The sequence below is a fragment of the Lathyrus oleraceus genome, chromosome 1 (genome assembly GCF_024323335.1).
Source record: "Lathyrus oleraceus cultivar Zhongwan6 chromosome 1, CAAS_Psat_ZW6_1.0, whole genome shotgun sequence".
NCBI classification, from domain to species: Eukaryota; Viridiplantae; Streptophyta; class Magnoliopsida; order Fabales; family Fabaceae; genus Lathyrus; species Lathyrus oleraceus.
Genome location: NC_066579.1, coordinates 174,853,407 through 174,878,513, shown reverse-complemented (window position 1 = coordinate 174,878,513; position 25,107 = coordinate 174,853,407). Strand labels below are relative to the sequence as shown.

The following is a 25,107-nucleotide window of genomic DNA, read 5'->3' as shown; positions in this document are numbered from 1 at the left end:
ACCGCTACAAAACCATATAAGTAGTGCCTCCAAATCTTCAAAACAAAAACAATTCCAGCTAACTCCAAATCATGTGTAGGATAATTCCTCTCGTGAATCTTCAATTGTCGAGAAGTGTCATACTCCAAAATTCACCATACCCTTCACAATTTTCATATAGGCCACTAAACCTTATCATTTTCATATCATCATAAGCATTCATTTCATCTGCATAAACATGGCTCAACATAAGGAAGCAGGTAACTTGAATTCACGGCGTTGGGCTTACACCTAGTGGAAACTAGGGTTCATCATCAATTTGAGGTGGATCAATTAATCAAACCCTAATTTCTTGGTTTATGACATTTGTAGACCCTTTCACTTGTATGGTAAATCACTCATCTTGAGGCATCTGATCAAGCATGGTCACTCCTTAATCCTTGGGGTTTGGGATATGTCTTGTAGGCCAGTTGTCCATTTGGTTTCATACCTCACTTCATTCTTAGATCCATGCTCATTCAAGGTCAGTCATTGATTCTTGGTTACATGTTTATAGTGTATGATTCATTGATACATTCATCCATTCATTTCCTTAAACCATGGTTGAATTTAATTCAAGGCCTTGCTATCACTTGGATTCATCAGTCCACTGCATGTTGTTATTACATTCATCATTGTGTTATAATCTTTTTCCAAACTGATTTTAATTTCAAATTAATTCGAGAAGTTCAAATTGATTTTGGAGGTTCAAGTTGATTTTTGAAATTTAGATTAATTTTAGATATCATTTCATCATTTTTCTTTGTCAAATTAGTTTTAGAAAATCATTAATCTTTTTTTTTAATTTACAAATTGATTTTAGAAGTTTCAATTTAGTTTTAGAAAATTAACATCATTTCATATTAAAGGGCCTTGGTTGATCAATTAGCTGTTGGCCCATTCAATCATCCATTTTTATGACAAAAATTGGGAAGTTACATTGCATCAAGCCCAAATATTTCAGCCAATGTCCATAAGCCATTCTAATATCCAATTCCCTTTCTGATATCCATAATTCATATCCAAATATCCGCATATCCAATATCCATTACATAGTCCAAGTAATATTCCAAATAAGAAAAGATGGAAATGCAAGGGAAATTGGCATGTGCAACATGAAACGCAGAAGTGCAGCACAATACAGAACAAATTCAAAACACAGGAAAACCGGAAGAAACTAAAAACGCATGTGCACCAAAGCAATACGCACCAAACGACATTATGAAATGCAATGCATGAAAACCAAAACGCAGAACCCAAAGCGCGGAATGAATAAAACGCAGACTACAGCATCCATATTCAAACTCATCCAATACAAGAATTCTATATAAATCAATGAGCTAGCTTTGAACTTTCTTCCCCCTCTTTTCTGCTAACAAACTTCTTCTCTCTTTTTCCAAAATCATCATCAAACTCACAAATTCTTCTTCGAACTTCTTCCCGCGCCTCACATCACCATCTTCATCGCCTTGTTTCCAATTCCTGCAGAACAAACGGACCATTCTTGATTGAACCATTCATCAACACAATTCAATCAACTTCAACTCACCATGCATCACCATACAACTCTGCAAATCGAACCGAAACTCGACATACCAATTCCAACAACTCTGCACACCGCGATTCAACTCATTACATCGCCGCACCTTACCAATTCCTATGAATATTCACGAAGGTGAAGCACAATTCATCACGAAACCAAGCATCATAACAAAAAAATTGCAACAGAAGAACAAGCAAAGGAAGGAAGATTGAAGAATCGGATCGAGCATCGATTACCTGAGCTTTGATCCACCGTTGTCATCGTCGGTAAGAACCTAATCTCTTCGTGTTAATCAATCCTTTTGATGTGGTATGAATCGTGATTGAGTACACTTCCATTTTTCATTCGCCGGTAGTTTCATTCCGTCATAGAGTCGCGCGTTAGCGATTTTGTTTGGTTTAGGTGGAAGAGTGTTTTTCGTTTAGGTTGGGAGAGATGGAAGCAGGGGATGGCGTGAGACGCTCTTCCGATCGGGATCGCCGCCGCCGGTGGCGAAAGCCGGCGCGGCTAGGTTCGTCGGAACCTGGTTTTTCTTTCTCTTCTTCTGGTAAGCGGTCGAACGTGAAGGAGATGGAGAATGAATGAACCTTATATTCCTTCATACCCATTCAGCATTGGGCTTATGAATTCCATTAAGACCAAACGAATCTTGGTTACCTCACACATTCCCTCCATAGCGTGTACCTCCCTCTGTTTGGGCCTAACATTTCCTTCCAAGGCCCACTCTGCTTTTTTGTTGATCCATTTCCCTTGTTTTTTTGTTTAGTTAATTAGCTTAATCTAGTTTAATTTTTAGAATTAGATTAGATCTTAATTTTGAATATTGATTGTTAGAATTAATTTTAGAATTGATTTTTGAATGCTTTTTAGATATTGTTTTGAATATTATTTTTTAAATTGATTTTGATCTTTTAGAATTGATTTTTGAATATTACTTTAGATATCGTTTTGATATATTTTTAGAGATTGATATCTTGGGTTTAGTTTTGGTAATTAGAATATTTGATGCTTGTTTGATTTCAATTCTCTTATATTCTATTGATTTCGATTAATCCTAACTTCTAATTGCAAACATCTAACTCCTAACATTTATGTTCTCGCATTCTAATTCCTAACATTTAAATTTTTTCGTACCTAACTTCTAACATTTAAATTCTTGTCATTTACTTTACTTTGTATCATATTACTCATTCATCATTGTCATTCTTCACCTTCACATTTATATTCAATATAAAATGAATAAAAATATGATAAAAGTGGAAAAGACATAAAGAGACTAGATTCATCTTCATTAAGACCTAAGCATGGAGTTATGGATATGTGGACTATGGAGACTTAGAGGACTCTTTTAGGACCTTTGCATTGGACCTTTGACAAAAATGATTGACCTAAGCACAATTTGGAGCATATTGGACTTTGTAATCTTTCATCACAAGGGAGCACTCATGGTACTACCCTCAAAGAAAAAAGGGAGTCATGGTTTGTAATATCATTATGCACTTTTTAGCTTAGGACACAATGCACACACAAGACTTTCTCTTGGGTTACCTTACAACGAGACGCTTTATTTCTCGCACAAGTCCCTTTTATTTTTCATGTATCCCTCTCCCCACTTTTATGTAATTTTTACTCGTTTTCCTTTGTCTTGTTATTGCTTGTTAGCTAAACTTAGAACATAGGATCGTCACCATTTCATAAACAATAAACAAACCCTTGATCTAGTGTCAACCGGTATTTTCTCAAATCAAATTCAAAAACATAATAAGATGCGATTAGGATTGTATGTCATGAGCCTTAAGTGGTAAAGAATGGATGAGAATGGAGCTTTTCTACACTCATCCTGAGTATTTTGAACACAAGACGCTTGGCTTGGTAGTTCGAGATATTCACCTTTATCCATAGTCTTTAGTGCAATTTGAAGTCAAGAACAATCTCTTTCCAAAACATAAAATCAATATCAACTCATCAAACCTTTTGTTTGAGCCTTAGAGCATCACTTTGAAAACCTTTTTCAAGGTATAAAATCAACAAAAATAAACAAACATTTTGTACCACGAACTACGGGGCTCTGATTTCTCACTTTAACAAGTGAGCATACGTAGGCACGAGGACCCAAATCCTTGGCGAGCACACTAATTAAAAATACATCTTCACTCCGTAAACCTTTAGCAAGTAAACATTAAGATAACAACACACATTCAAGCATAGACTCCCTAGATGATTCCCATGGAGTACCATGGATGTGAGAGATGTTAATACCTTCCCCTTGCATAACCGACTTCTGAACCTGTTCGTGGTTGCGATGACCATTCTTTTAGGGTTTTCTCGATATTTTCCCTTTCTTTCGGAATAAATAAAAAATTGATGGTGACTCTGTATATTTCACATTGCGACAAGAAGCATAAGCCACCACCTACCCATTATGCATAAGCACTCCACCTAAACTCATCTTAGATGCATCACAATAAACAACAAACGATACTTTAGGATTAGGTATAATCAACACTGGTGCAGTTGTCAACTTCTTCTTCAAAGCTTGAAAATTTTCTTCACATTGTAGATCACATACAAAAGGTTGACCCTTCCGAGTCAATTGCATCAAAGGTAAGGCCAACTTCGAGAAACCCTCAATAAATCTCCGATAATAACCAGCCAAGCCAAGAAAACTTATGATCTCTGTTGGAAAATATATTATTTCCGATTTTATTATTGTCTTTAATACTACCTTTATTTTTCTTTATTCTCAATTAAGGATAAAATAAATTGTAATTATTGTATCTTCACTATATAAACCAGCTAAGGCTGATGAATAAAAAATAACAACTTTTACCAATTTTTTCTAATATGGTATCAAGAGCACTGGGTTAGGGGTTACCGTAAAAGCTTTCCTCAACCTATTTTTGTTGGGTTAGGGGTTACCATAAAATTTCCCTGTACGTATTTTTTGACCCAATTCACATACTCTATTAACCTCCTATGGCGAATGACAACAACATGTGGCCTCCCCTACCACAAGCCTACACTGGATCCAACCATGGCGACCAACAACAATCTGATTCGGGCTTCAGCCGTGGAAACGGCGGTGGCCACGGAAACGGTGTACATGAGGAACCGTCGGTGGTCATAAACAGTGGCAGTAATGACGACAACAATGGAAACAGGAACAACATTGTTTTTGGTGACGGTTATTCCAACATAGACGGTAATGATCGAGAGGGTTCCTCATACTCCCTCAAGGTCAATATCCCTAAAATGAATGGGAATAACTACAATGAATGGGCTCAAACCGTTCGATTGGTATTGGATAGCAAAGGAAAATTTGATTTCTTAACAGGAGCAGTAGCTGAACCGGCAACAGGAGACCCTCGTTACAAACAATGGAAGTCGGAAAACTCCTTGATTATTGTGTGGCTGGTAAGCTCTATGGAAACTGGAATAGGTAAGCCTTACATGTTTTTACCTTCTACAAAGGATGTTTGGGAAGCTGTTAAGGAAACATACTCTGATATTCAAAACTCCTCTCAAATTTTTGGTTTAAAATCAAAGTTATGGCATGTGAAACAAGGTGACAGGAGTGTAACAGCTTATTACAATGAACTGCTAACACTGTGGCAAGAGTTAGATCTCTGTTATGATGACAAGTGGAGGTGTATAGAAGACAGTGTTTTGTTTCTCAAGAGGCAAGAAAATGATCGTGTATTCATGTTTCTCGCTGGGCTCAGTAAAGACCTTGATGAGGTAAGAGGTAGAGTTTTAGGAAAAGTACCATTGCCAACTCTTCATGAAATTTTTGCAGAAATAAGAAGGGAAGAGGCACGACAAGGAATTATGATGGGTAAGACACAACGAAATTCTGAATCTGAAGGCTCAGCTCTGGCTACTAGGAACCTTGACGAGGGAAGAAGGTCAGACAAAGTTCCTTGGTGTGATCACTGCAAGCGCGAATGGCATACACATGAAACTTGTTGGAAGCTCAAAGGCAAACCTCCTAACTGGAAGAAGAAAAGTGGTCGTGCATTTCAGGCTAGTAATTCTGGTCAAGGGCAGCAATCTCTTCCGTCTCAGTTCCCATTCACTACGGAGCAACTAGAAAGACTGTACAAACTCCTTGAGTCTCCAACCCCTTCTTGCTCTATAGCAACAAAAGGTAATTCTGCATTTCTTAGTGTCAGTCCCAGTCATACTTGGATAGTAGATTCAGGAGCCTCCGATCACATGACAGGTGAATCTACTTTGTTCTCTTCATATAGTCCATGTGCAGGTAATCAAAAAATAAAAATTGCAGATGGCTCTTTTTCAGCCATTGCAGGTAAAGGGTCAGTTGTGTTGTCTCAAATGTTAACTCTTAAAAATGTCCTTCATGTTCCAAATTTATCTTGTAATTTAATATCCGTGAGTAAATTAGCCCAAGATATAAATTGTCAAACTAATTTTTTCCGATCTCACTGTGTCTTTCAGGATTTGAACTCGGGGAAGATGATTGGCAGTGCTAAGGAGAGTGGAGGACTCTACTACCTTGAAATTGGATCTGCATCACAACTACCTTCAAAAACAATAAGTTCCTGCTTTGAGTCTTTTTCCGTTTTGAATAATAAAGATGACAACATTATGGTATGGCATTTAAGATTAGGTCATCCTAGTTTTCGTTACTTAAAACACTTGTTTCCTAAGATATTTCACAATAAAAACTTTTCTTCGTTTAAATGTGAAGCATGTGAATTTGCAAAGCATCATCGTTCCCAGTTTTCAATACAACCTTATAAACCATCAAAGCCTTTTTCTATTATACACAGTGATGTTTGGGGCCCTAACCGTACAAGTACACTCTCTCTCAAAAAATGGTTTATCACATTTATAGACGACCATACAAGAGTATGTTGGGTGTACTTGTTAAAGGGAAAATCAGATGTTTGTCAGGCTGTAAAGAATTTTGTTTTAATGGTGCAATACCAATTTCAAACAAATATCCAAATCTTTAGAAGTGATAATGGCAAAGAATATTTTAACACTATCCTGGGTGATTTTTTTCTAAAAAATGGGATTGTTCATCAAAGTTCATGTCCTAATACTCCTCAACAAAATGGAGTGGCCGAAAGGAAAAATAGACATTTACTAGAGGTTGCTAGAGCTCTACTTTTTTCAAATGAAGTACCAAATTATTTGTGGGGCGAAGCTGTTTTAACAGCTGCGTATTTAATTAACAGAATGCCCTCCAAAATTCTCAATTTTCAAACTCCTATTAACGTCTTCAAAGAATGTTTTTCTAGTACTCGTGTTTTAACTGATTTGACTTTAAAAATCTTTGGTTGCACAGCCTTTGTTCATGAACATAAAAATGTTGGGAAACTTGAGCCACGTGCTATAAAATGTGTCTTTGTTGGATACTCCCCAACCCAAAAAGGATATAATTGTTTTGATCCAAAAAATAAGAAAATGTTTGTCACTATGGATGTTACATTCTTTGAAAATAAATCTTTTTTTGATGACACTCATCTTCAAGGGGGGGAGATAAACGAAGACTCGTTTCAAATTGAAGATATGAGTTTTTTAAATAACTTATCTTTACCAATATCACAAAATTCTAAGTTTTTTACACCTGCACCAACAGAAAATGGCCGCGATTCTTTATCTGATCCTACTCCTGTCATGAGTAAGGAACCTTGTGAATCCGAGCCTACATTTTCTCTTGTAGAAAATAATGAGAATCCTGAAAACGATGATAATGATGATCTAATTGAAATGCCACAAAATAATGAGTCGCTTCAACAAAACAAATTTGAATTAGGAAATGGGACTTGGAAAGGAAAGGTTTTTGTGAAAAAGCACCATAAAGGAAAGGACAAGTCCACATCTCAACACTGCCAGGAATCTGAACCGGGGAATGATCAATTTCCTAACAAAAGAAAAGGTAAGTCTATCTCTGTTTCTGAGAGTCGTATTTTGTATCCTGATATAGATGATCCTGTTGCCATTAGAAAACCTGTCAGATCTTTCACTAAACATCCCATGTCCAATTTTATATCATATTCAAATTTGTCTTCATCTATGTCTGCCTTCACTTCAAAATTGTCTAGTGTAGAAATTCCAAAAAGTGTACAGGTTGCTCTAGAAATTCCAAAGTGGAGGGAAGCTGTACTTGAGGAGATGAAAGCTCTAGAAAAGAACAAAACTTGGAGTGTTACGCCACTACCAGATGGCAAGAAGATAGTTGGAAGCAAATGGGTGTTTACTGTGAAGTATAATTCAGATGGGTCAATTGAAAGGTACAAGGCTCGCTTGGTGGCTAAAAGCTTTACTCAGACCTATGGTATAGATTACTCAGAGACATTTGCTCCTGTTGCAAAATTGAACACTGTCAGAATTCTTTTGTCTCTTGCTGCTAATCTGGATTGGCCTTTGCACCAGTTAGACGTTAAGAATGCCTTTCTTAATGGCGATCTAGAAGAAGAAATATATATGGATATTCCTCCTGGCTTTGAAAACAAATTTGGATCAAATGTGTGCAAACTAAATAAGTCTTTGTATGGATTAAAGTAGTCCCCTAGAGCTTGGTTTGAAAAATTCACTCAGTCCATGAAGAAACAAGGGTACATCCAAGGACAGGCTGACCACACCTTGTTCACAAAATTCTCCCACGATGGAAAAGTTGTTGTCCTGATTGTTTATGTTGATGATATTGTCCTTACTGGAGACGATACAGTGGAAATGACAAGAGTAAAAGAGAAATTGGCAGTAGACTTTGAAATCAAGGATCTGGGTTTCATGAGATATTTTCTAGGTATGGAGGTTGCTCGATCAATAAATGGTATTGTGGTTTCACAGCAGAAATACATTATAGACTTGTTGAAAGAAACAGGAATGAGTGGATGTCGTCCTGCAGATACCCCTATGGATCCTAATGCTAAACTTTGGGGAGAAGATAATGTTTCTGTTGATACTGGGAGATATCAGAGATTGGTTGGGAAATTGATTTATTTGTCACACACCCGACCTGATATTGCTTTCTCAGTTAGTGTAGTGAGTCAGTTTATGCATTCTCCTTTCGAGGAACATCTTGAGGCAGTATATAGGATACTGAGATATTTGAAGGAAAATCCTGGAAAAGGATTATTTTTTAAGAAGACTAGTGAAAAAAATGTGTCTATCTTCACCGATGCCGATTGGGCAGGTTCAGTCACAGATAGAAGATCAACATCTGGATATTGTACCTATGTTTGGGGTAATCTTGTGACATGGAGGAGCAAGAAACAAGGAGTTGTAGCAAGGAGTAGTGCAGAGGCCGAGTTTAGAGCTATGTCTCAAGGTATTTGTGAAGGATTATGGATCCTTAGAGTCCTAGAAGAACTTAAGATGAAAATTGAGCTTCCATTGAAATTGTACTCAGACAGTAAAACTGCTATTAGCAAAGCTCATAATCCAGTTCAACATGACAGAACCAAGCATATCGAGATTGATCGACACTTCATAAAGGAGAAGTTAGATGCGGGAATCATATGTCTACCCTTCGTGACTTCAAATCAACAAACTGCGGATATCCTGACCAAAAGCTTGGCAAGGCCTACTTTTGAGTATTTGATAGACAAGTTGGGCATGATAGATATCTATGCACCAACTTGAGGGGGGGTGTTGGAAAATATATTATTTCCGATTTTATTATTGTCTTTAATACTACCTTTATTTTTCTTTATTCTCAATTAAGGATAAAATAAATTGTAATTATTGTATCTTCACTATATAAACCAGCTAAGGCTGATGAATAAAAAATAACAGCTTTTACCAATTTTTTCTAATAATCTCAATAACCATCTTTGGAGCCTCCCACTGTAACACTGCCTCAACTTTCGAAGGATCCACCGCTATACCGCCACTGGAAATCACATGACCCAAGAAACTGACTTCCCACAACCAAAACTCACATTTAGACAGTTTCACAAATAACTTCTTTTCTTTTGAAACCTGAAGTGAAATACATAGATATTATGAATGCTCTTCATTTGATTTAGAGTAACTAATAATATCATCAATGAATACCACAACAAACTTATTCAAGAATGGCTGAAAAGTTTTGTTCATATACTCCATAAATACACCAGGCGCATTAGAAACTCTGAATGGCATCATTGAATATTCATAGTGACCATACTGAGTTCTAAAGGCAGTCTTAGAAATATCTTCATCTTTCACTCTTATCTGATAATACCCTGACCTCTAGTCAATCATACTAAACACAAATGCTCCCACTAGTTGGTCCATAAGATCTTCAAATCTAGGAAGTGGATACTTATTCTTGATAGTTACTTTGCAATGTTGTCTGTAGTACACACATAACCTCATACAACCATCTTTCTTCTTCACTAACAAGACTGGAGCTCCCCAAGGTGATACATTTGGCCTGATGAACTTCTTATCAAGTAAATCTTCCAATTGCTTCTTCAATTCAGGTAACTCTGCTGGAGACATTCTATAGGGTGTCATAGATACCGAACTAGTTCCTGGTATCAAATCAATGTTGAGTTTCACTTTAATTTTTGGTGGCAGATCATTAATATCGTTTGGAAACACCTCTGAAAAATGACACTCCACTGGCAATTCATCTATCTTTGCTTTACTATCAGCCTTCAGGGATGCAAACATCACGAGAACCTGTGCTTCATCCTTCAGTAGTTCCTCTAATTGATTAGCAGAATCCTGCAATCATGCCTGAGCACCCTCCGCATCATGCTTTCCCTTGAAAGTTGGAGGTTTATTTCTCAAAAACCTGTCCAAACCACAATCACCTCCATCAGCTTACTGATTCAGCTTCCCAACCCATGGGCCAAAGCTTCCAATGCATCAGTGATAGCACGGTCGTTCCTTCCAGTCATATCTCTCTATTCAAGCAAGTAACTGTTAGAATAAACAATGTGTTGACAGAGTTTAACTAAACTCGTCACATAAAAGGATGTAAATAATTAACGAAATACTGGTCGATTGGATCGACTATGCTCTAATACCAGTATGTAACACCCTAAACCCCAAAACAATATATTTATAAAAGAAACTAATTTCTAGGATGTTACTTCATCAAAAAAAACTCAATAAGCAACATGTATTTATTAAAAATCACAGCGGAAGTAAAGATAAACATATAATGGTCTGAATAAAACATCTCCAACAATAAAATCCATAAGTGTAATAAAATCCAATACATAAGGAAACACAACCGCCTGAAACCCCTATGTTACAGTTCAGAGCATTTTATTTGACTAAATGGAAAATAATATAGTAAAATGTTGATAGGCGTCATGTCGTCTCGCAGTACTCACGATCATATCACTCCTGTTGATCACCTGTACCCAAGTCGTATAAACAACATTAAACAAAGAGAAGAGGCGTGAGAATACATTTATATGTAATAATAGTGAAATTTTAGCAACAGAATGACATTAAAGAAACACAATAATCATACAAATGGTATATATCAATCAAATACAATCACAAACGCACATCACAACAAAATGTAATGTTATGATCCACCAACTCCATCACCTATATGCACGTGATACCAAAAATACATTGAGGAATTAGAGGAATGTTACTGATTTTATTCCACTAGTCTTTGGTCCTTCCCACCTAGCCCATGATCCCCACTAATGGAACTGAGACTCGCCTCTGGTCTTTTCCACCAAGACACATGATCCCCACCAATGGATCTGAGGCCACCAAAATGGACCGAAGTCTCACCTAAACTCCGAAGTACATGAATGCATGGTCATATGAATCACGAATATGCATTTCATGGACAGACATCATAATTCACAAAAACTATGTATTATAATACTCATAAATACCAAAAGTATCCCAAAGGATATCACAAAAATAGGTTCCATTCACGAACCACAAATGATCCAGTAAGGGCCACCTAAATCCAAATCACCTAAAATTATATTTATTTAACAATATATTCACACCCAAAATTATTTAATTAATTATATTCCTAAAAGTGAGTTAAATATACTAATATTTTTATAATATTTTATAAAAGGTATATTTAATTATTTTAGGGCTAATTTATCATAATTTCAACTTAAAAGGAAAACAATTGGATGGTCTCCGAACTCAAAAATGACAAAAGTGACAAAATTACAAAAATGCCCCTGACTTGTTGCCGGTCCGTCGCCGCCGCCCAATCCATCGTCGTCGCTCGATCTGCCGCCAATGGTAGGTTTAGAAACATTTTAATGTGGGGGCAAAAGTATAACTTATATTTTTTCTTTTTTAAAAAATATTTTAATATTATTATTATTTTTTTAGAGATATTCAAATATATTTTTTAAGATATAAAAACTATATAATAAATAAACATTTAACTTTTGAAGGACTAAATTTTTCTTTTTTAAAATAAAAAAAAAGACTTCATACTCTAAGAATGCTCGGTTCTAGGAAAAATAAGTCATCTGGGAAAAAATATAAACTTATTTGACATTTTGAGAAAAATACACTTTTCTGAAGTTTATGAGAAAAAGTTTTACAATATCGATATAACTACATCATCATGTGTGAAATTATAAAACATTGATTAAAAATTATAACTGCCCATAAGGGGTTTGATCAAATCCCATAGGATCAAACACACAAAATTGTATATTGATTTGATACATGAAAGATCACATATCACATAAAAAAAATCATAGCTGATGAGAGGGCAAGGTCATCATCCTGCTGACTAAACCCTCCATACAGTAATTAATGTCCCTCTTAACCTGATAATTGCAGCTTTCACAAATCTTGAAAAGTTATGCATTCATCCCTCACTCTCCAGAATCTCCATACAGTAATTAATGTCCCTCTTAACCTGATAATTGCAGCTTTCACAAATCTTGAAAAGTTATGCATTCATCCCTCACTCTCCAGAATCGCTTTCCCAAAATTGCTTCTGAATTCTATCATATTTCTCTCCGTTCTAATTGTAAGGTTGAAATCATATTCATAATAATTGTTACTATTTATTGATAATAATAAAAATCCCAATAATTGTTGTGTTCCTTAACGGTAACAACACTTAAATTTCTGAACGTTTCACTTCTTACTTTAACATTCTCCCATAACCGTGAAACACTGTAATATTATTTTAATCCTAATTAAATAATTATGTTAAAATAATACAATTAAATATTTATATATGTCACACTTAAATAATTCTTAAATAAATCTTTAATATAATAACTTTTTTTTAATTATTCTAACTATTATTATTATTATTATAACATACTAAATTATTTTATTATTTTTAATAAATTAAATAAAATCTTAATTTCATTTCTCCATTCACCAAATATATAATTCCCTTAATTATAAAATTACTAAAATAACCTTACAACTTCAAAAATCACTAAAAAGACCACAATAACTAAAGAAATCACACAATGCACCATTTTAGTGATATAATATGCTAATAAAATATTAAAATAAATTAGGGGATGTTACAAGGGCTGAACTGGTAGGTGAAGTGTTAGGCTGAATAAGGGCCAAAACATTTCGTCCTAAATTCACTCTCTCGTTTCCGGTAAGCCTCCTTTTGTGTGTGCACAAATCCTTCCGAAATTTTGCATATTTTGGAACCTGCTTAATCACATCAAGTAGTGGAATACTCACTTACACCTTTTTGAATACATCCAAAATCTTTCTCTCTCTCTCTTTGTCTTCCTCATCAATTTTCTTATTTTTTAGAACTCTTTGTGGAAAAGGGATTGGTGGCATATACTCTTTTTTAGCCTCAATAACAACAGAAGGTTCAGGTTCTGCAATCACAATTTTTTTATTTTTTTCTGGGGCCGGTTCTGCAACTTTTTCGTATCTCGAGGAAATTACACTCACATTGGGGCATTTTGGATTCACTACTGTTTGGGAAAATAGTTAGTCTGGTCCTTGAGCTTGTTGCATGGTATTCATTTAAGTGGCAAGTTGTCCAATTTGTGTTTGCAAAGTAAGAATACTAGAATTTGTTCGTTGTTGAAACTGAAGATTATTCACAACCATTTGCTTGACAAGATCCTTAAGTGAAGGTCTGAAAGGTTCATAGGTGGTTACTTGGGATGGGTTCTGTGGTGGTGGTTGCAGGGGTAGCATCAATTGTTTCACTAAAGAGGTAAGTTCATCAATTCTGGTTTCTAAAGCTTTGTTGGAAGAAGAGACCTGGATCTCATTCACACTTTTTGCTTGGACCATAAAATTATCCCTTGTTGTGAACCGCTGGAAGTTAAGTGACATGTTCTCAATCAAGGATTTGGCAGCAACTGGAGTCTTATTAACAAGTGCTCCACCACTAGATGCATCTAAAATGTTTCTTTCCATTGCTAGCAACCCCTCATAAAAGCATTAGATAAGTAATTTCTCGGTAATCTGGTGTTGAGGACAGTTGGACACTAATTGTTTGAATCTTCCCCAATATTCTGCCAATGACTCATTTCTCTGTCTAATACCACATATATCATTTCTGATTGATGCAGCTCTGGAGGTAGGAAAGTATCTTTCTAGGAAGACTTTCTTAAAATCATTCTATGTTGTGATAGAATTCAGCTCAAGATATTATAATCAATCTTCCGCAGCACCCTGTAGTGAGAACGGGAATGCTCTCAGCTTGATGTGATCCTCTGTGATTCCTTCAGGTCTCAAAGGTGTAGAATATGCATGTGCGATGTGAGTTGGTGATGTGAACTCATGTTCCATTGTGAAATATTTTGTTGATGCTCTATTGTGTGATGTTCCGATGATATACCGTGGATGTGATGTGTAACACCCCAAATAAAGTAAAAGAATTATTTAATTAAGTTAATAATATATTTAATAATTTAATTAAATAAATTGAATTATTGGATTATTATTATTATTGTGGAATAATTATTATTATTGGAAAATATATAAGTGGAATAAGAGAAAAGGTTTTCATTTTTGGAAAAGGTTTTTACGTGAAAACTGAGAAGCTGCAGAGAAGAGGAAAAGGGCAAAGAGCTGTAGAGCAAAGGTTGGAGAACGGAAAAGCTTGAAGCTCGAAGAGTTGCCGGATTGTTAAGGTAAGGGGGGTTTATCGTCGTTTAATGGGTATTATCGATTAACATGTAATGGGTAGTGATAAGCCGTCGATTGACCCTAATTGGGATTTAGAATGCTGAGAAATTATGTTGAATAAGTTGTATTAAAGCTGAAATTGAATTTGTGTTTGAGTGTATTGTGAATTTCTGAGCGTATAGCTTTTTACGGAAGTTGAATCGGAGGTCCGGAAGTCCTCCAACGGCGGAAAATGCGGAAACTCTGCATTCTGCCTTGTGTTAGCGCAGGAACTGCTGTTTCGCCTGCGTTAACCGGTTAACCCAGGGTGTTAACCGGTTAACACTGTTATAAATTGTGAAAAATGTTGAGTTTTGCCTGCGTTAACCGGTTAACCTATAGCGTTAACCGGTTAACACTGTTGCGTTTTGCCTGGAAGTGTAAATTTCCTGCGTTAACCGGTTAACCTATAGCGTTAACCGGTTAACACTGTTGCAGTATGTAAAAATGGTTGATTTTTATGATGTAAGTGTAATTGGTGATTGGCCTATTGTATCCAATTGTGATAAATAAATTCGTGGAGTCTATGTTGCGAAATGTTGATGCAAATATGTTGATAAGTTGTTTTTGTGGAAAATATTAAGTTGTAGGCTGATGAGCCAAAGTTGAATATAAGTTGTTTTGTTGAAAATGCTGAGTTGTAGGCTGATGAGCCAAAGTTGATTTTTAAGTTGTTGTTGCTGAAAAAAAGCTGTTATGTTGTCGTTGTTATTATGTTGTGGAACTTTCAAGTCGTACATGCCATATACATTCATATGCATTAAGTCAGGGCTTTTGCTCACACCACGTTGGCCTGGATTGGCAAAATTATGGGGCTTTTGCTCACACCACGTTGGCCTGGATTGGCAAAAATTTTAAGTTGAAAGTTGAAGGCTTATGCCTTGATGCCCACTAAACTGGCAATGATTTTAAGTTGGGAGTTTTACTCCAAATGGTACCACATGCATGAAGAGTCGAGTCTCATTTGAGTTGCATTTACGTTGTGTTTGAATATGATGTTGAGTTGAATATGCTGCTACCGAATGCATGATATGATGTGGGTGATTAACGTGTAACGTTACTTAACATAACATGATGATTTATAATATTTGTTATATCGATTGAGGAACTCACCCTTACAGTTATATTTTTCAGGTAACGAGCAGTGAGTTGAGTAGAAGCTAGTGCTTGAAGTCTAGAGTGGTTTTAGTGGGTCATGCTCTGATAGACGTAACATCGGGACGGGATGTTTTATTTGTTGAATAAATGTTAATTTTAAGATATTACAGATGTTGAATGTTTCTATCCGCTGCGAATTTTTTTAAAGAAGTGTTTATGTTGGATTAAATAATGAGCATGACTGACTTTTACGGTGAATTATGTGAAGTATTATGTGACACCCTTGGTGCATGATTACTCTGATATTGATTTATATGCTGTTGTTTTAATTAAATATTTGGGGTATTTAGAAGGGTGTTACATGATGCATTGGATGTTGTTTGGATTGTATGCTCACATGCTCGAGCATTTAGCATGGAATTTGGCCCTTGTGTGAGTTTATATATGTGTTAGTAGTATCTTCTGACTACTCACTTGACTATTAACTGTGTGTTCATGCATGACTGGATTTGTGATTTCATAACTAAATGTTATGGAGCACTGATTGTAAATAGCAACCTCGTGATTTCTGACTTGTGTTATTGATGTGTTTTATGCTGCTACTGATGTATGCTCTGGTTGATTTGTACTTCTGTTGATGTTTGTTTTGAGTATGGGTTGCTTATGATACTCAATTGTGTTTTGTCTTGAAGAAGTTGTTTTGCCAAAATTTTCCAAAGGGGTTTTTGTTCCTTTTGGATTGGTTGCATTATGCAAAACAACATGGAGTGTTTAAACTATTTTGGTGCAAAATAGGAACATGTGGGGCACGATGTTCCAACATGTGTACATCATATGGCCCTTGTTCGGCAAGCCAATGTTGTTGCATTTTTGGAGCGAAATTTTGGTTGGGATCCAATCAGATTTGGTGTTATTGTTTAGAAATGTGTTTTTGTTGTTTGTTTAATAGTTGTTTGAAAATCAAATCAATTTAAATAGAGATTTAAATTTGAATTTGAATTAAAAATAAATCATATCTTTTGTTGGAGACATTTGTGGAGCAAATCAAATCTAATGGTATCAGCTACAATTCTGGACGAAATCAAATCAAATGCCCATTGGAAAAAGCCCAGAAGAAGAATTATTATTTAAGGAGACTCAAACCTCACATTTGAGGGTGTGCATGTTGTGAAGACTCTTTGTGTTAGGATTTATATTTTTGAGTCTTTGTGTGAGTTTTTTTTGTGTGCATCGCTCTATTGCTTCATTCATATCTTAAGGAATAGAGTTTGGTTTGTTAGTTGAGTTGTAAAACTTGGTTCTAAGATACTAAGTTTATAAGCTTTAGAACAAAGTATTTATGTGATATGATAGTTTCATCTTTTCAAATATATTGTGATTGTCTGAGTTTTTTTATTGAAGTTGATCACTAGAGATTAGTGATTGGGAGAAAGTGATAGGGATTCTCATATTTAAGGGGAGTCCTAAAATGAAAGACACTAGGGTATAATTACGAAGAGGGGCATTGAATAAGGTACTTGTTCATCTAAGACACTTTTTACTAATTCTATAGAATAGTGGATTTCCTTTCTTGGGTTAGATTCCCCATAAAAGTATGTGTGGTTTTTACTAAACTGTGTTAACAATTATTGTGTTCTTTATTGCTTTTCTGTTTCATCACCTTGTTTAAGTTAAACTTTCATAACTTGGTAGTTTAAACTGGTTTTCTTTATTCTGGTATACAATGTCCTAGACATCGTGTCTGACACATGTCGCCAGAATCTCTCATCTTTCTTAAACTGGTTGTATGCATAATCTCAGGCATCTAGTCCAACATTTGTCCCTTCCTGAACATTATTTCACTTTAAAATGCATCACCCATGAAGGGAAGATTACAGATTTATCACAGCCTACTGAGCAGTGGTTTCAGGATGTGATGCATCTATTTGGGTTGCGAGACTTGTGCAGGATCAATTATGTTACCATCAACCATGGTTGATGTTCGTGTTTGTAAAAAGATTGCACTTTGATACGTTATCTTTCAATCTTCCACATGGTGAGATGTCCATCACACTGGATGATTTCTCATGCTTGATGCATCTTCTGATCAGGGGAATACTGTTAGACCACACCAGGATTAACAGAGATGAGGCAGTAGAGATTATGGTGACCTATTTGGGAATTGACCCAAGGGATGCCATTCAGGAGTTAGAAGCCACACGAAGGTGTCATGTTACGTTTCGATTCTTAGAAAGGATGTATACACAACAGCTTCATGTGGCATAACAGGTCGCTGGTGATGATGAGCAAGTTACGTAATATAGACCATACGTTCTGAGAGCATACATGTTGTATTTTGTCGGAACGTCCATTTTTATGGACAAGAGGGCCACTTATGTGGATGTGGTTTACTTGAGATACTTGGCTGACTTAAAGTCGATCCATGAGTACAACTAGAGGACCTCTTGTTTGGTCTACTTTTACTTCAAGTTAGCTGAAGATTATATGTGGAAAACCAAACAGATGATAGGCAGTTGCATATTGTTGATGATAATATATTTGCATCTTTTAGTGTTTATGTATCATTTTCATAACATTTGTACTACACCATTACTAATTATTCATATGTACCATTTTCAGACTTAGATCCTCCCGCACTTCCCACACATATCAAGTTGGTCATATGTTCTGACCTACACTGAGGATATGTCACGTGCTTCTACATGCGCCCAACTCAGAGGGAATCAGGCGATGGAGCCATTCTGAGTGTATCTTGACTACTTGGTATGAGAAGATATACACTTAGAAGCGTACATAGATCACCATCAGACGCGCCCCTTGGACGACATAGTCTTCTACTCTAGATGGTTGGCTGCGGACCACGTTGGATGTTTCTACACCTGCTTGAGTGTGTCATGCGGCAGTTTAACTACATGCAGTTTTTTCCCATGGACCCTTTTGAGGTTGTTCCTCTTGCTATGACACGCAGAGATGTGAGTGTCATGTATGATGATTACCTTATTCATCTAGTATCGGATGAGGCATGTGGTACCCTATCTCCTAGCAATTAGGGAACTGCATACGGCTACATCCAATGGTATTTTAATGTGTTATATCCTTATATGACACTGGATGCTCCAGGTGATCCGTCTAGGCCAGCTCATCAGGAGATACTAGAGGAGGAGCAAGTTATGGCAGATCATGTTGTATATGTGTTTCCTAGATGTTGATGTATCATGGATATGGTGCAAGCGAATATAGATAAAGGAATCTTTCTAGAAGTCTCTAATGTGAGAGACATTCTAGATTTCATCATGGAAGAGGCATGGACGTCATTGTAGTACAAGAGGTTGCGTTGGAATAGGGGGCATGAGTCTGACATATACTTAGTAGTGTATATTATTTGTATTATGAGCACTATTATCGTTTGTATTATATTTTGACTTCATTATGTTTTCCGGATTTATTCATTTATATATGGCATTTTCATACTATTTGATAAGTGTATGGTTTAATTTATATAAATTTTAATATTATAATATAGTTATAATATGTTGTCAATTACATCAGTGTATCTCTAAAACAAAGTCAAAATTTACTATCTGATGTGAATACGAAGATGTCTCTCTGTATTTTGTCTGCGGTGTTTACGAAGATGCATCTCCGGGTCAACTTATGTCAAAATGAGGTGTTTTAGTCAGGAATGTATGGAGTGTGTATAGGGTGAATCCATAGATGAATCTTCGGACTAAATTTTGGGGAAAATATAGGGTGAGACTGAATTAGGACGTGCTTTTATGAGAAAATTGTGCGTCTGAAAATGCACCTCTGAAACCTGGGAGGCATTTTAGATTTTCCTCAAATTGTTTTTCCACCACTTAGGGTGGGATAAGCAATTCCCTATATTTATTCTTCCTCTTCGATCATTCTACATTTTTCTTAGTGTCACTCATTATCTCCAAAAGCTCGTTATTCTTTTCTTTCAACGATTTAATCACATAATTTGTGTGATTGTTCATCTCATCATTAAATCATTCAAAATAGTTACACAATTTCTTCCTCATCGCCTTAAAATGACCATGACCATTAAACTTTCCTCTAGGATTCTCATAAGTTCATGATATCAGTAATGGCGACTCAAGATCACACCAGCATATATTTCATCTTCTTCTTGTATCAAATTATTTCGTTGCAGCAAATGAGAAGCTTGAATCAGTCATAAAAAACACAAATGAAACGAAGAACAGATGATTATGCAATCAAAAAGAATATGAGAATAAGAGAAACAACGCAGAAAAAGAAAAAGAGAAACATTGCAAAAGAAGAAAATGAGAAACTATGGAGAAGAAAAGTTAAAATTCATACCTATTTAGTTGATTTTTGTATCTTTAATATTAATAAATTATCTTTAATAAATAACATATTGTAAATATTAAAAAAATTGACCTAAAATAAAATATTGTAAATATGACAATGATACATCATTACGTCCGATATCATTTCATGTCATTAAAATTTAATCTCAGATTAAAAGAAAACTAAAATTAAAAAATATCAAAATAAAATAAACAAAAACTAAATTTTAAAGATTAAAATTTAAAAAAAAAAATACTTAAATAATCTTTTGGTTCTCTGTAAATTCATCACTGTATTTATTTATTAAATCATTTGAATAAAGTTTTTAAAAAATAAATTTTATTTGGTTTTAGTCTTTAAAATTAAAATCTCGTAGAAAAATCTGCAGATTTCATACGTATTTTAATTTTATGGACTAAAACAAAAATGATATTAACGAATTATTTCTATAAAAAATTATATGACAAAAATTTAAAAACACATCAATTTAGAGTGATTAAAAGACTATTTAAATCTATATAAAAAAAAATTAAAATTAAAATTTATAAATATAAACCTCAAACTTCTAAGTCATATTAAATTAGAAGTGAGTGGTTGATTTTAGCACACGAATACTGAAAAAGTGCTGTAAAGGTACGATGGTGCACTCATAGTCTACTTGGACAGAAATGACAATTTCAGCTAAGAAACAAACTTCACATGGCAAGCATATTTTAAGTACAACCTGCGTTACACATCACCATCAACTCATTGCACACAAACTTCACTTCCCCTCTCAACTCAATACACAGAAACTTCACTTACCACTCATCTTTTTCAACCTTTTTCAATCACCACTTTACTAAGTTTAGATTCCATTTAAAGAGAAACATAATTATTTTAAACACTTAAAATCAACTTATAGTTGATTTATAATGGCCAATGACTCCACCCAAGCCGGTCGTTATCGCGTAAAGGTTTTCGCATTTTCGATCGATACAAATTTAAGAATAGGAATTACAATCGTCGTGATATGAATTAGTTTTAATTTTCTCGTTATTATAACGTGAATATCTGTATAAGTATATGCACTTTTTGATACTGTTTTGTCGCAATCGGTATCCGACTTTTTTTTTTTAATTTGAGTCCATCATTTACCAATTTCCTTTCCAAAAAGTAGTATTCTTGCCTTGCCCTTCAAGTAATAGATATACATAAATACATGTCAATTGTCAACTAAACTACCTACTTTCATCCAACATAACCAACCACACACATATGGCTACTACCAACATTCTAACCATGATGACAAACAATAACTTTGAGCTTGATTGCAAGAAAATTCATGATTCTTTAAGTGGTTTAAGTTTAAGCCAACTAATTCCATCACTTTCTTCTTTAACCATCCTTGAAAGAAAACAACTAAGAGAAACTTATAAGGAAGTGTATGGTGAGGACTTGATAAACCAACTTCAAAAATATGATGAAGATGATTTCTTTTCTTCTATGAAATTCTCTACTTTGTCTCTATGGATGCTTTGTCCACATGATAGAGATGCTTTTATAGCTAGAGAAGCTCTTCAACAAGATGAAACCAATTTCAAGGCTCTTGTGGAAGTTTTTGTAGGTAGAAAATCAAGTCATGTTGGTCTCATCACACAAGCATATCTTAAAATGTTTAGAAGACAATTGGATCAAGATATTATGAACTTGGATCCTCCACATCCATTTCAAAAGGTAATATTTTTCGCTTACTAGGGTTTTAGCTCGATTCTTTAACTCTTATCTCGAACTAGTTGAAGTTATCGATTAAAAAATCGATATCTTCTAAGAAAATGAGGTTTGATTTTGAATATGTAGATTCTTATGGCATTGTCAGCATCACATAAAGCTCACCAAGTAGATATAAGTCATCATATATCAAAGTGTGATGCAAGGAGGTTATATGAAAGTGGAGAGAGAAGCTTAGGAGCTATAGATGAAGCTGTTGTACTAGAAATTTTAAGCAAGAGGAGTATTCAACAATTGAAGTTAACATTTTTGAGTTACAAACACATTTATGGACATGACTATACAAAGGTACTAAATAATTAAATTTTATGCTATTCAAACTATTTTCATTATTTGATTTATTGAATATATTTTAGTCTATCAAGAGAGGAAACTATGGACAATTTGGTAAAGCTCTAATGGTGGTTGTGAAGTGTATTTGCAATCAAGCACATTATTATGCAAAGGTAACCCTTTTTATCTTTGTTTCTTCTTGAAAACAAAATTAATTTGATTCCTATAAAAAAAAGTTAATCGGCATTTAATCTGATCAAAGAATAGTGTGTTTTTAGTCCTCGAAAGATATAACAAACGACTAAAAACACATGAATTTCACGAAAATCGGGTTTTATCGATTTTAATGAGATTATATACATATTTAACCTAATTGAATATTATAAATGAATTCATAATTTGAGTTAATATTGATAGGGATTATATACAAGCATCAAAAAGGGGAGAAGGGACATTGGAACTTTGGCAAGAGTACTAGTAAGCAGGGCAGATATAGACATGGATGAGATTAGAAGTGTTTTCAAGGAAAAGTATGAGAAAGAACTTGGTGATGTTATATGTGAAAGCATTCCATGTGGGGACTATAGAGACTTTTTAGTTGCATTGGCTGCAAAATCTTCATACATCTTTACCAATTAGCAACAAAACTACTACTTGTTGAGAATAATGTAACTCATGAGTTTTCTTTAGTAAGTAGACAAAATCATCAGAGTTATTTGAAATTCGCACAAATGTGAATTTCAATATCTGAACTTGATGATATTTAATCTAATAATATTTGTATTTGTCAGTTGAATCAGGTATCGCGGACTTTTAGGTTTTTTTATGAGTCGAGGAAATTGTTTAGTTTAATTAATTGTATCAACTATATAGTTGTATAATTGACAATGTTAAAAAAAAACTATGTCCCATTTTAAAAAGTAAAGTAAAACTTTAATATATTTAAAGTATTCTATGTGAAATCATATTATGTTTTAACTTTTGTTGTTATGTCTTTTGGCTATTTCTTTTAGTTTTTTATGCAGCTATTATATATAGCGTTGAGTCAGAAACATAGGAGTTGTTTGGTTTATTTAGGGTCTACCTGTCAATGTCTTAACAAAAGGTAGATAGTAAGAAAATGAATTAAGTGTTGTCTTGAGTTTAACTTATTGAATTAAAAAGTTAGTGGGATCACATAGTTCTTTCCACTTGTTACTTATTTTGATAGCCTTATTGAGAATTAGGATTGCTTGCCGTAAATTTTATTATTTTTTGAAAATTTAGTATCCCATTCTAAGACCAATTAATTCAAATAAATTCAATGAGATCAATATTATTGTTTTTTAGTCAAGACGTTTTTAAAGATATTATTTGAATTTGAATCTTTTAGAGAAGACATCTTAAAATTTGACAACAAAATAATTTGATCATTAATTTGAGATCAAATGACCGAGATTGAGTAGTATGTTCTGCTTGTAACATGAAATCATTATCCTAACAGAAGATTGTTTGATGATTTTTTTCTCTCTTATAAGTTAGTAGAGAAGAAAAGTATTCTCTCTCTCGTGTTTAATTTAAACTATATATGATTTTTAAGAAAACAATTAAATGTTTTAATATTAATTATAAAATTAATATTATCTACTAAGTTCTTCTTGTCAATCATAGTTCAATAGTTTATTAAGTAGTTGAAATTAATAAATAAGACTAAAATAGTGAAAAATAAACTAAAATAGTGAAAAATAATAATATATTAAGAGATTAATTATTATACACTGTCAGTGTAAAAAGTTTTATACAATCGATTCATCATCATCTTCTGTTTGCATTACTTTATAGTTTTTTAAAATAAAAATCAAACTTGTTTCAACATCCAACAGCTATGATTAACTGACGGTGTAAAATCATTTTACACTGTCAGTATATTTCAATTAAATTCATATATTAATACCATAAAAACACATTTATTTTAAAAGAAAAAAAATAGAAATGAAACTTTTTTAGATGGATGGAGTAACTAAATTCTTTTAGTTGGTTAGAAAGAATTAAAAAACAGAAAATAAAAAGATATTAATTCAATAGATTCACGAGTCCAATGTTTTAATTTGGATCAAACTATAAATAAAAAGTTTAAAAATGATCCTATATTTTGATGTATCTGATATTTAATAATGATCAAATATATCGTTTATTCAATAAATTTAAAAAAAAATACATTTAATAGTGACCAAAGTGTGTATATATAATAATAATAATTTTAACTATATTTAAAGATTATTTAACTATATTTATAATAATTTTATACTAGGTAGCTTTTGTCCATCGCATTCCTTTTAAAATATTAAAATATAAACCGGTCTAATTTATCGAACTCGTGACCATTAAAATTGAGTAGGAATTGAGAATCTTATACTAGGTAGCTTTTGTCCATCGTATTCCTTTTAAAATATTAAAATATAAACCGGTCTAATTTATCGAACTCGTGACCATTAAAACTGAGTAGGAATTGAGAATCGTAAATGTAATTATCATTTGTCTTTAAAATAAGAGTTAAATGATAAAAAAATATAGTAGATATGATTTGAATTTGACTTTTACTATAAAAAGTGTTTTTAGAAAAGATAAAAAGACAAATTTATTTGACAATAAATTCTCTATATCAACCAAAATAGTAGTAAATTTAGAAGAAAAAGTACATACAATTTTAAAAAAGATAAAACGCTGACATTTAAAATATACTATCAATAATTAAATTTATTTGTTTTTCTATTAAATAAATCATAATAAAAATATGAATGATAGGTTGATTCATTTTAATTTAAAATACTAATAGAATTGACATACTCATCTTTTCTATTTCTCACAATTTCTCTAGGATTATTTGATAGATTGAAATTTTAATTTTAATTTAAAATATTAATATAATTAACCGACTGATCTTTTCTATTTCTCACAATTTCTCGTAGAATTATTCAATAGATTAAAATTATAATATCAGAAAT

General features: G+C 33.8%; 1 protein-coding gene and 1 long non-coding RNA gene across 2 annotated transcripts; one reads left to right on the top strand and one right to left on the bottom strand.

Moving 5' to 3' along the window:
- Positions 1-1,037: 1,037 nt before the first annotated feature.
- Positions 1,038-2,183, bottom strand: LOC127125796 (uncharacterized). Its single transcript, XR_007804810.1, has 2 exons — positions 1,798-2,183; positions 1,038-1,675 (listed from the first exon to the last, which is right to left on the bottom strand). It is a non-coding gene; the product is annotated as an uncharacterized LOC127125796 (long non-coding RNA).
- An 18,987-nt stretch (positions 2,184-21,170) lies between these two features.
- Positions 21,171-22,919, top strand: LOC127125785 (uncharacterized). Its single transcript, XM_051054609.1, has 4 exons — positions 21,171-21,796; positions 21,920-22,138; positions 22,207-22,296; positions 22,541-22,919. The coding sequence occupies exons 1-4, from the start codon at positions 21,338-21,340 to the stop codon at positions 22,760-22,762; spliced, it is 990 nt and encodes a 329-aa protein (XP_050910566.1). The 5' UTR covers positions 21,171-21,337; the 3' UTR covers positions 22,763-22,919.
- Positions 22,920-25,107: the final 2,188 nt, after the last annotated feature.

What these genes read in the sequence shown, in the direction of transcription:
- LOC127125785 (XM_051054609.1), top strand. Translation starts at nt 21,338, where the DNA reads ATGGCTACTACCAACATTCTAACCATGATGACAAACAATAACTTTGAG. An exon ending in ATGGACATGACTATACAAAG is followed by an intron (nt 22,139 to 22,206) that starts GTACTAAATAAT and finishes AATATATTTTAG; the next exon opens with TCTATCAAGAGAGGAAACTA. An exon ending in AAGCACATTATTATGCAAAG is followed by an intron (nt 22,297 to 22,540) that starts GTAACCCTTTTT and finishes TAATATTGATAG; the next exon opens with GGATTATATACAAGCATCAA.